A 12,225-nucleotide genomic window follows, 5' to 3' on the forward strand; every position below is an offset into this window, starting at 1 on the left:
TGCAGAGTACGGAGCTGGCACGAGTCCTGACCCCGCTCCATACATACTGCTGGGAACAGCCGGGGGCCGCAGAGTATGGAGCTGGCCCGAGTCCAGAGCCCGCTCCATACACCCCTCTGAGCGCCACAGGCTAGTTATTAGCGGCGGTGTGAAACTAGCGCCCCGTGCAGACGTGCGACCGCTCCTCCCCTCAGCTCTCCGAAGCTAGAGCTGGGGGGAGTGAAGGCAGAGGATGCAGGTCTGCACGGGGTGCAAGAAGCCACGCCCCCTCATCTCCCCCTCGCACGTCTAAGAAGGCAGAGCAGGGGAGAGACAGCTTCTCATCTCCCCCTGCTCTGCTTCGGAGGACGCAAGTTTCCACAGTTGGGGGCTGTAGAGTATGGAGCGGGCACAAGTCGGGAGCCCGCTCCATACAGACTGCAGAGCGCCGCAGCGCTTGTTAGGTCCGGCTCTGCTTGCCCGAAGCCGGGCTAAGGTCCGGAAAAATTCACCTGCCCGGTGCCCGAAACTGCATGTCCCAGGCGTCGGGCGATAGGAATTCCACATCCCTGATAGGGGATAAGATGTCTGATTGCAGGGGACCCCAGTGATATATCCTGCAGCACCCCCGTTTCTCAGCTGCACAGAGCGAGGATCGCTCTGTGACTGATGATGGGCGATGCAGGGGACGGAGTATCATGATGTCACGGCCCCGCCCCCTCCCATAGACTTGCATTGAGGGGGCAGAACCGTGACGTCACGATACTCCTTCCCCTGCATCGCCAGTCATCAGTCACAGAGTGGTGCAGCTGAGAAACAGGGGTGCTGCAGGAGAGATCGCAGGGGTCCACAGCTATCTGACATCTTATCCCCTATTCTTTGGATATGGGATAAGATGTTTAGGGGCGGAGTACCCCTTTGACACTAAATTTCATGGGGTAAATGAAAATCACTTTTTTTCAAATGTTTCTTCAAAATAATAAAAAAACAAACAACAAAAAAAAACAGTAATTCACATGTGGTTACTGTAAAATACTACCAGCAATATGCTTAAATTAAGTGATATATCATATATTGCGTAGTATGTGAACTGTGGGCTCCAAAGCGCTGAAATACAATAGTACGCCTCAGATTTCCATTCTATTTGTTAGGCTATAGGCTGCAGCGTCAGTTCCCTAGTCTATGAAAACTAAGATCAAACAGGTTGCAGGGTGTAGCTACTGTGTCACCTACCTGTCTAACCGCCTAGGGAGTCCTCTTCAGGACTAGTAATATGCACATGGCAGAGGTTCTACTTCAGCTTTGGCTGTAGAAAAGTTTTAGCTGTACAAAATACCGTAAACAGTTAAAAAACAAACTTATTTCAAATCTGTAAATAATAACTTTCTACTCACTTGCGTTCCCAGCAGTAAGAGAGGACTACTAGGCTCAGCAATATACTGAAGACGACGACTTTATGGGTACATTCCCACACGGCGTATTTGCTGCGTATTTGCTGCTGCGTATTTTATTTTCTCTGTTGAAGTCAATGGGTAGGAAAATACGCAGCACCAAATACGCAGAAAATACGCAGCAAAATACGCCGTGTGGGAACGTACCCTATATCAGAGGAATGCAAGTGAGTAGAAAGAAACGCTTACAGATTTGGAATGAGCATCTTCTAACCCATTTACAGATTACTGTAGTTTAGGGGGAGTTTTAAAGGTGACAGAACATTTAACCCCTTAAGGACTCAGGGTTTTTCCATTTTTGCACTTTCATTTTTTCCTCATTACCTTTTAAAAATCATAACCCTTTCAATTTTCCACCTAAAAATCCATATTATGGCTTATTTTTGCGTTACCAATTCTACTTTGCAGTGACATCAGTCATGCGACAAAATCGAAGAAAAAATGCCATTTTGTAACTTTTGGGGGCTTCCGTTTCTACACAGTGCATATTTCGGTAAAAATGACACCTTATCATTATTCTGTAGGTCCATACGGTTAAAATAATACCCTACTTATATAGGTTTGATTTTGTCGCACTTCTGGAAAAAAAATCATAACTACATGCAGGAAAATGAATACGTTTAAAAATGTCATCTTCTGACCCCTATAACTTTTTTATTTTTCCACGTACAGGGCGGTATGAGGACTCATTTTTTGCGCCGTGATCTGAAGTTTTTATCAGTATGATTTTTGTTTTGATAGGACTTTTTGATCACTTTTTATTCATTTTTTAATGGTATAAAAAGTGACCAAGATACGCTTTTTTGGACTTTTGAATTTTTTTGCGCGTACGCCATTGACCGTACGGCTTAATTAATGATATATTTTTATAGTTCGGACATTTACGCACGCGGCGATACCACATATGTTTATTTTTATTTACACTGTTTTATTTTTTTTTATGGGAAAAGGGGGGTGATTCATTACTTTTATTAGGGAAGGGGTTAAATGACCTTTATTAACACTTTTTTTTTTTTACTTTTTTTTTGCAGTGTTATAGGTCCCATAGGGACATATAACACTGCACACACTGATCTCCTATGCTGATCACTGGCGTGTATTAACACGTCTGTGATCAGCGTTATCGGCGCTTGACTGCTCCTGCCTGGATCTCAGGCACGGAGCAGTCATTCGTCGATCGGACACTGAGGAGGCAGGTAAGGGCCCTCCAGGTGTCCTGCAAGCTGTTCGGGACGCCGCGGGTCCCGAACAGCCCGACTGACTAGCCGGGATACTTTCACTTTCGCTTTAGAAGAAGCGGTCAGCTTTGACTGCTGCTTCTTAAGGGTTAATACCGCACATTGCCGCGATCGGCGATGTATGGTATTAGCCGCGGGTCCCGGACGTTGATGAGCGCCAGGACCGACGCGATGTGATGCGGGGTCGCAGCGCGACCCCACTTCATATCGCGGGAGCCGGCGCAGGACGTAAATATACGTCCTGCGTCGTTAAAGGGTTTAAGAGACTGATTTATGATGCCCTGTTCTAGTGCACTATAAGTTTGGTGAGAGGGTCCCAGAGGAAAACGCCATTTTACATATCTCCGTAGGTGTCAAATCTGAAGAAATCACTGCGGACTACTGATCAAACTTAGTAGTCAGTGACCTTGTGAATATCATGGACTATTCAGTATCCACACAGTCAGAAGTCCATAGTGATTTTATTTTTAGATGTAAGTAGGGATGTAAGAAAAAATCGATTCTCGCGATAATCGCGATTTTTCATTTGCCGATACAGAATCGATTCAAAATATTTTTGAATCGATTCTTTTAGGGATGTGGAATTTTTAATAAAACGCACTTTCTCTTACCTGCCAACGAGCCCGCGGAGCTCCGGTACACTCCGGTACAGGTGTTCGGTCCCCGGGCTGTATTCTTCTTACTTCCTGTTAGTCCGGCACGTCACATGGAGCTTCAGCCTATCACCAGCCGCAGCGATGTCCCGCCTTGGCCAGTGATAGGCTGAAGCTCCATGTGACGTGCCGGACTAACAGGAAGTAAGAAGAATACAGCCCGGGGACCGAACACCTGTACCGGAGTGTACCGGAGCTCCGCGGGCTCGTTGGCAGGTAAGAGAAAGTGCGTTTTATTTTATTTTGCAGCCCGCACGGGCTAACATGAGAAAAGTGAGCACCGGAGTACTAGATCGCCGCTGTCAAAGCTGACAGCGGCGTCTATTGGGATCTATGAATGCTCCCAGGTGGGCGATATATCGCGATGTATCGCCACCTAGACGGTATCGCGATATATCGCGATATATCGAATCGCCACACTGGTATCGCGATTCGAATCGAATCGCCAAATTCTTGGCGATTCACACCCCTAGATGTAAGGTGCCTACAGAAAAATAAAAAAGACAGACATGGCAGCATAAACCTGGCGACAGATTAAGATACATTTTTCCTGCACTTTATTTAGCTGGGATTTTCCGCTGTTCTTGTGACCTCTCCAGAGATAAGCAATATGTATTTAATCACTTTCCTTCCACAGAGATATCATGCACACTCAACTGAGATGAAAGGCCATGTTAATGGGGACATTAAAGGGTGCTGTTTGCCAAACAATCTCACGTGTGGTAACCGCAGAGGAGTTAGCGGACAGCACTCATGTAATGGCAAAGGTGTACGGCTGCTTTCACACTATATCATTTCTCCGTTTTAAAGACCCGTTATAATGATCCGTTAAAGAAACCCTTAAAAGCAGCCGTTAAATGGCCGTTACAAAATCCCAGTCAAGTCTATGGGATTTTGTGATTAGCCGTTTTAACCCGTTAATGCTGTTATGAATAACGGACGTTTTTTTGTGACAGGAGAAAAAAAACGGTACATGCGCTTATTTTCTCCTGTCACAAAATAACGTCTGTTATTCATAACGGCATCAATGGATAATCACAAAATCCCATAGACTTGACTGGGATTTTGTAACGGCCGATTTTAAGGGTTTCTTTAACGGAACATTATAACGGGTCTTTAAAACAGAGAAATGATATAGTGTGAAAGCAGCCTTACACTAAGGTCACCATAAACACACAATGAGAAAAGGAGTATGCCCTCATATACTGGCTCTTCTGTAGTATACAGTTATATGGTATGTATCTGCACCAGCAGCCACTGTGTGGATAAATAAAGACTAATCACAGAATCACGCTAATGTAGTGGTCATTCCTGCTTTACAGGTGAGGGAGATCTGAGCTGGAGAGCAGTGCTGTCATCTACCCTCAAACATAGAAATACCTGGCCTAAAAGGGGTACTCCATCCCTAGACATCTTATCCAAAGGATAGATGATAAGATTTCTGATTGCAGGGGTCTGGCCGCTGGGGACCCCCACAATCTCCAGACTGGCACCGCGGCTTTCTGAACATAGAAGCTTGGGGCTTCAGTGTTGGTGACATCACACCACACCCCCTCCATGGATAAAAGATCAGATGTCTAGGGGCGGGGTACCCCTTTAAGCTGACTATACACACTACATTTATTTTTCTCAAACAGGGTGCCTGTAGCTTTGCAAAACTACAACTCTCAGCATGCCCAGACAGCCAAGCTGGCTTTTGTTCCTATGACATAAACTTGTGTTTAGTGTAGAGCTCCAGCTCTCTTATCTGAATGGCGGCCACCACCAGAACCACGTAGAGCTCAAGCCCTCTCTAGGGGCTCTGTTTTGTGAAGAAAATAAACCTTTAAACTTGGGTTACATGGTAACTTTACCTGCAACATGCCCCAAGTTCACAATTTACCTCCCCCTGAATGAAGCGCTACATCTCAGCTAGCGTAAATGAATGGAATTTATTTCTGCTTGCTGTCATTTGTGGGTAACAAAAAAAATTCCAGTCACTTACATTCAGAAAGAGCAACAAATGTAGCCCTAGCCTTAAAGAGAATCTGTCACCATGAACACCCCCGCCCATAAGGACAGCTGAAAAAACGGATTCTAAACATGTATGACATAGGATAGGGTGCATTCACACCACGATCATGCAATGTGGTTGCCAGACCGGGCAGGGAAATGTAAAAACCACCCGATGCCATTTCCTCACGCAGCACTTCATTCCTTCATTTACTGGAATGAAACAGACGGAGTCAGACAATGACTCTGGTCGGCTCAATTTTGAACCGGATTAAGGCTGGGTTCACACCATGTTTTTGCAATACAGTTCCCGTATATGTTTTCAATTTGACTCTCCATTGAAAACCGTATGCCAAGAGATGCATCAGGTTGTGGCTGTTTTGTATCCTGTACGGTTTTGTCAGTTTTTTTTCCCGTACCCAAAACTGTAGCCTACCACAGTTTTTGGTCCCAGTGAAAAACAGCATTGAAACGTATGTTTTTTTTTTTTTACTTGGGAGTAGATGGGAAGAGTACAGAACCGTACATGTGTACGGTTCCATACGGTTTTTGACTTTGCACAGTTTTTATTATTGGAATGTCAGTCAAACAAGTGAAACTTTATTCATAATGGAGTGAAAAATTAAAAATATACTTTTTTTTCCTTACAAAGCGGACGCAACCGGACATAATTTTTTAAACCGCATTACTTACCTCCCTGATTCCCCACTACTGCTGCTGTTCTGACACCCACCAGCTCTTTGCTAATCTCCAATTCTTGGTCCAGTCCTGACAAACACAGGAAATGCTGCTCAGCCAATCTCCTGTCACAGCACTGACACGCCTCCACCACTGATTGGTTGAACAAAATGTCTTGTGTGTCAAGACAGGACCAGGAAGTGGAGATCAGCGATGACCTGGTGAGTGGCAGAAGAGTAGCAGTTGGGAATTGGGGAGGTAAGGCTGCATTCACATCTCGTTTTTGCAATACGGTTCCCATATCTGGTTTGCAAACTGTATGTATAGACATTTCATTGAAAACCATATGCCAACTGTAGCATCCGGTTGTGTACGTTTTGCATCATTTTATGGTTTTAGCCGTTTTTTCCCTGTACACAAAACCGTAGTCTACTACGGTTTTATGTCGGGGTGAAAAACCAGATACAACCCATATACGTATTTATTTTTTTAAATGGTGGTCTATGGGAACTGTACTGTACTGAACTGTATGTGCGTACGGTTCCATCCAGTTTGAAAAATACAGTTTTGCAGTTCGCACATGCACGCCGAAAGTTCTTCACACAAATAGAACTTTATTTAAAGGAGTAGTCCAGTGGTGAATAACTTATCCCCTATCCTAAGGATAGGGGATAAGTTGCAGATGGCGTGGGGTTCTGAGTCCGACAGCCCGCGGGAAGGGGGCGTGTCGACCTCCGCACGAAGTGGTGGCAGACACGCCCCCTCAATACAACTCTGGCAGAGCCGAAGCGCTGCCTTCTGCAATCTCCAGCTCTGCCATTGAGATGTATTGAGGGGGCATGTCGGCCGCCGCTTCGTGCGGTGGACAACACCCGCTATCTGGCCGGAGAACCGGGGCCCCATACAGAGAGATCGCAGGGGGCCCCAGCGGTCGGACCCCCTGCAACCTCAAACCTATCCCTTATCCTTAGGATAGGGGATAAGTTTTTCACCACTGGACTACCCTTTTAATTAAGGACAAACAAAACCGTATTTTTTTTTCTTCAAAAAACTTATTAAACCGCATGCAACCGGACATAAGTTTTCAAACCGTATACGGTTTAAAACCGTACAGGAGAACAAAATTGTCCAGCACTGTAAGCACGATGCAAAAGATGGTTTATTGTTAAATCACACAGCAAACGGCAACAGGGATCATGAAGTGACGCGTTTCAGCAACCTTAGTCGTACACCGTACAGAGTCGTAAAACCGCACAGAGGTATATACGGTTGTACACTGTTGGTCAGGTTTTGAGACATACGTTTTTTTTGGGGGGGTTTTTTTAAACAAAAAACCTGATACAGGAACCGTATTGAAAAAAAGAGATGTGATTGCAGCCTCAGTAATACTAGTTTATTTTTTCTCACCTCTTGAAAAGGAGTTTGTCCTGCTGGAAAATCCCAACAGGGAGTATTTACACACAGGCCGCACTTTATTCAAGGCAATTCTTATGTACTTTTGACTGCTTTATAAAGTCAGCAACTGCAGATTTTACAATTGTGACTCCGGAGTGTGTGAATATACCCTTATGTCTGAAATGGTGCCTGTGCTGTATGCTAGTGAGGAGTCTGCTGTATTTCTATAACCTTTGCAGACGGTATATTAGAATACAGTTTACATAGTGTTTGCAGGGTAATGAATGAAAGTGCTTTTGATCTAATGTTACAGATAAGCTACACGGCGATTTATCACAACATGATCATCACAATATTGCGACATGGCATCTAATGACTGTCAAAGGTGTTTAGGATCTGGGACATGATGTGACCACAACAGCCGCACAAGTTTGATGGAGTTTAGGTTACAGTCGGACACTACTTTGCCAGCACTAACATCGATGACTGCAATCTGCAGACACATTTAGCTATGATTTGCCTAATCCACTGTTTCCCAACCAGGGTGCCTCCAGCTGTTGCAAAACTACAACTCCCAGCATGCCCGGACAGCAGTTGCAGTTTTGCAACAGCTGGAGGCACCCTGGTTGGGAAACACTGGCCTAATTCATCAACATAACCATTACTTATGGATGAGCACTGTCCAACCTGCAAACCTACAACCCCCCCCAAGCAAGCAATGATGGGAGTTGTAGTTATGCACCTGGTGGGGGAACAATGATTGAATACAAGTCTGTACATTCTGCAGAGTCATCACAACTGATCAGTCGCCATAGCAACATGTTGGAGTTCAATCCCAGTGGATCTCCCCTTTAAGAAGACATAAGTTTATTAGGATGTGAAGGAGGGCAGTGGTCGGTACAGTACCGCCCCTTCCCCCACTAACTATACCCCCTCCCTACAGACACCGTCTCCCCCCTCCTCCAGCCTTCTGTCACCGGGTGCCCCTGCTCCCCTCCGCAGGCTGCGGCTCCGGAAAGGCTAGGCGCCCGTTCTTACCAGGATCCTCTTAAAGAGTGCGTTCTCCTTGGGCGGGAGGCTGACACTCGGCATCTCGCGGCCGCTCCTCACCCGTCCTTACGGGCCCGTACGTGCTGCTGCTCCCCCTGACCCGCTCGGTTTGTCCTGACTCGGGGACTCACACTGGGCGCCTGGGACAGGACAGGTGTCACCGCTCCTGCCTACACCGGCGTGGCTGCTTCCTCTCCTCCTCCCGGGCCTGTCAGGGCCCCGGCCGGGTGCTTCACGTGGTAAGAGAACAGACCCGACAAGAAGCATAGGCCAAAATGGCGGAAGGAGGAGGGACGGCTTCCCGGGTCACGGGCAGATCTGCGCCTGCGCCATGACCCGCTGCTGGGCTGCTTCCGCTTACTGCCGGCTACGCCCACACACGCTACGGTCTGTTCGCTGAGAGGTGTGCGGAGACCGAGGAGGAGAAGCGTCTGTGAGCTGTGGACACACCTCGGGGCTGGTTGACTCGTGTGTAGGGATGAAGCTGGCGTCATGCGCACACTAGTTCCCAGCCTTGACCCTGTGTAATGCCCGGCAGTAAAGCGACCAGCCCCGGCCATAGCGGCCTTCATCACTAGTGTTGAGCACGAATTGCCGCTCATCACTATACACGGCCCGGCGTGTTCACTGCACCGCCTGCACACTGTGGGGGCCTCTAGTGGTCACTGTAGTTACTGCTTTACTGGTATGGATCTAAAAACGCGCGCGAAACATGACAAGTTTCTGACTTGTTTTGAAAAAAAATCCCCCCCCCCCCCCCCAAAAAAAAAAAAAAATTGTTCAGATGAAAACATCAAATGTGGGAAATGTATCAAAACCTATCCAGAGTGAAAGTTGCTGAGTAGCCCATAGCAACCAATCAAATTTCTGATTTCATTTTAAACTGGCTTTTTCAGAAATGAAAGAAGCGTTCTGATTGGTTGCTATGGGCAACTGTCAGTTCCTTTACAGTTTGGGGTGGTGTTTGCTTCGTTTTTGCCATACTGTTTTCAATCAGTTTTTCTAAAGAAAACTGGCAAAAAAACGGATGGAACTGTATGGGAAAAAGTAAACCGTATGCGTTTTTAAACTGTATACTGTTTTTTAAAGTGCATACATTTCTGTCCATTTTTATAAAAAAAAAAAAAAGTTTTTGATCATTTTGTCCATTTTTAATGGGTGGGGACTTTAGGATGCAAATGGGCATGTGAAAAGTAAAAACCGTATACATGTGCGTTTCCCATTGACGTTCATGTAAAAAAAAAAACGTATGCGGTTGCAGTACGGTTTTTAAACCGTGGTTGACCACGTTTTTGTCTCCGGTTTAAAAACCGTACTGCAATTACATATGTTTTTTTAACATGGACGTCAATGGGAAACGCACATGTATACGGTTTTTACTTTGCACATGCGCATTTGCATCCTAAAGTCCCCTCCCTTTAAAAATGGACAAAATTATCAAAAACGTATGTTTTTTTTTTAATAAAAACTGACCGAACTGTATGCACTTTCAAAAACAGTATACAGTTTAAAAACGCATACGGTTTACTTTTTCCCTTACGGTTCCATCCGTTTTTCTTTAGAAAAACGGATTGAAAACAGTATGGCAAAAACGTGATGTGAACCCAGCCAAAGGCCCCTTTCACACTACAGGTATCATCCTGTAAAAAAAAACCTCCTTCATTACTCCAGGCAACAAGTCCTGAAAAGGCTGTCAAAAAAATGCCATTCATGTCAATGGGATTTTTTGACCATCCTTTTGCATCAGGTATGTCCGTTTTTACTGATGTCCGTTATTTTTTCCGGCACAAAAGACGGTACATGCACTCATTTGTGGTCTGGCAAAAATAATGGCTGTTAAAATTTAACATTGAAGTCTATGGGAAACGGAATCTGTTATTTGTTTTTTGTACTAAGCATGCTCAGTACAGCTTTACAAAAAAAGGGTTAAAAACCTGATTTAAAAAAACGGATGTAACTGGTAATAACGGATAAACAACATCAGGTTTAAGAAAAACAAACATAAATAACGGATGATGGTCATCAGTTAGCATCCGTTATTACCAGTTATTGCATTTTTTTTCCATCCCTTATTGTAAAAGAAAACAGCAGTAAAAAAGCAGGATGATACCTGTAGAGTGAAAGGGGCCTAAAAAAACGTAGGAAATTGTATTGAACATAGTCATTAGTAGATGGCATTTGGCCTGTTGTGGGTATGCTGCCATACCTTTCTGCTTGTACTCTTGACACATACTGGCGACTATTCAAATGTAATGTGAATGAGGCCTAACATACAAACATTCCTGGCCAGAATTCTGTACCATGCTTGCCAGGAGCTGTGCCCGCTTTACAATGATGCTATGTTTCAGTGCAGAAAAAAAAAACCCTTTTCATTGCTTCAGTACAACCAGTTCTTTTTCTTGTGTTAAAGGGTAGCTCCCACCATCCTATTTTTTATTTATTTTTGCTAGCCCGTTTTAAACCCCCCCCCCCCCCCGCTACGGCACTAGCACGTTCACTCTTCCCCCCGCCCCGCATACCCCGTTCCCTCATTACACTTGCAGTTACTGCAGAGTACGGCAGCAGGGGGTGCAGGGACAGCGGTGGCAACGAGGCGGCGATGTGCGGGAGGAGTGGCCTCCCAGCCAGTGGCCGGGGAGCCAATGCGCTCGCTCCCGCCTGTCTGATTGACAGGCAGGGAGCGAGTGCAGCCTAACTGAAAAAGGACTGATTGTCACTCCAAAATCAGTCCTTTTTCAGTGGCCGGTTTTTAAATGTAAATTAAACCTTTTTAATGAAAAAAAAAAGTATATTAGAGATATGTTGTAGTACATAAGTACTACAACATATCAAAAAATAAAGTTGGTGACAGTGCCCATTTTATGTCAGTGGATATTGGCACCAAGGAAGAGCTCCATTTGGTAGTGTGTGCAGATTTGTGTGTCCTTTAGGGCAGACTTATAGGATACAGCAAGGTTTGCAGAATTGTAATATACACCATAACCATGTGTAGTACTTAGGCTTTGTTCACATCACTATTAGTGTCTCTGTGGCACAGATACCATATTTGATGCTAAAGCTGGCTGCGATCATACCTGCGAACGGACAGGCACTGCCTCCACTCTTCACTCTTATCGACCGCACTTCACTCTTATCGCCCGCACGGACACGATCGTAGTCAGGTTTTGGGTCATTTTTTAAAAGCGTATCCAGCCTTTGACTCGGCAGGCCACAATTTTAAGTCTGAGTCAAAAGTCTGAGAATGACCCGCTATCTGACTACATTTGGGTCCATGTGGGTCATTGAAGTGAATTGCGTCAGTGCCTGTCTGTTCACATAAGATTGGAGCCAATTTCTGCTTCAAAAATCTTAACTGTGCCACATAGGCATTAATCATGATGTGAACCAGGCCTTACTGGGATTCCATTAGGCTGCTTGCCCTACCAGTGATGTCATGCTTTTGGAAGGACTTATCATTTTCTGTGCTATATGCACTTTTTAGAAACACTTTCTACCATTCCAAACAACAGAATGAACAGACCCTAAACTCAGCAATGAATGTTCTGGATAAAAATTATACGAAACATGCACTAAACGGTTAAATGTAACCGAACGGTTTAAAAGTTTTATCTCGTAGATACAGACTCTTTGAGTTGAAGTCAACTGGCCAATCAGTTGGGTGCGTCTTGTATAACACCCAACAATCAAATGTTATCACTGAGAAAGCCATGTCTCGATATTCACACGGGGGGAATTTATTAAGCTGTTTGGATGGCTTTTTATGTCTATATTTGTTGCAAAAGTTTTATG

At 45.0% G+C, this 12,225-nt stretch overlaps 1 protein-coding gene across 1 annotated transcript in view; it reads right to left on the reverse strand.

The window, feature by feature from the left end:
• The window catches only part of NAA15 (N-alpha-acetyltransferase 15, NatA auxiliary subunit), a 56,030-nt gene extending 47,292 nt beyond the window's left edge, over positions 1 to 8,738 (reverse strand). Inside the window, exon 1 of the mRNA XM_056563202.1 lies at positions 8,425 to 8,738. Within this exon, the coding sequence (XP_056419177.1) occupies positions 8,425 to 8,478 (54 nt within the window). The 5' untranslated portion in view covers positions 8,479 to 8,738. The remainder of the gene's footprint in view (positions 1 to 8,424) is intronic.
• Positions 8,739 to 12,225: the final 3,487 nt, after the last annotated feature.

This window comes from Hyla sarda, chromosome 1 (assembly GCF_029499605.1).
Source record: "Hyla sarda isolate aHylSar1 chromosome 1, aHylSar1.hap1, whole genome shotgun sequence".
NCBI lineage: Eukaryota > Metazoa > Chordata > Amphibia > Anura > Hylidae > Hyla > Hyla sarda.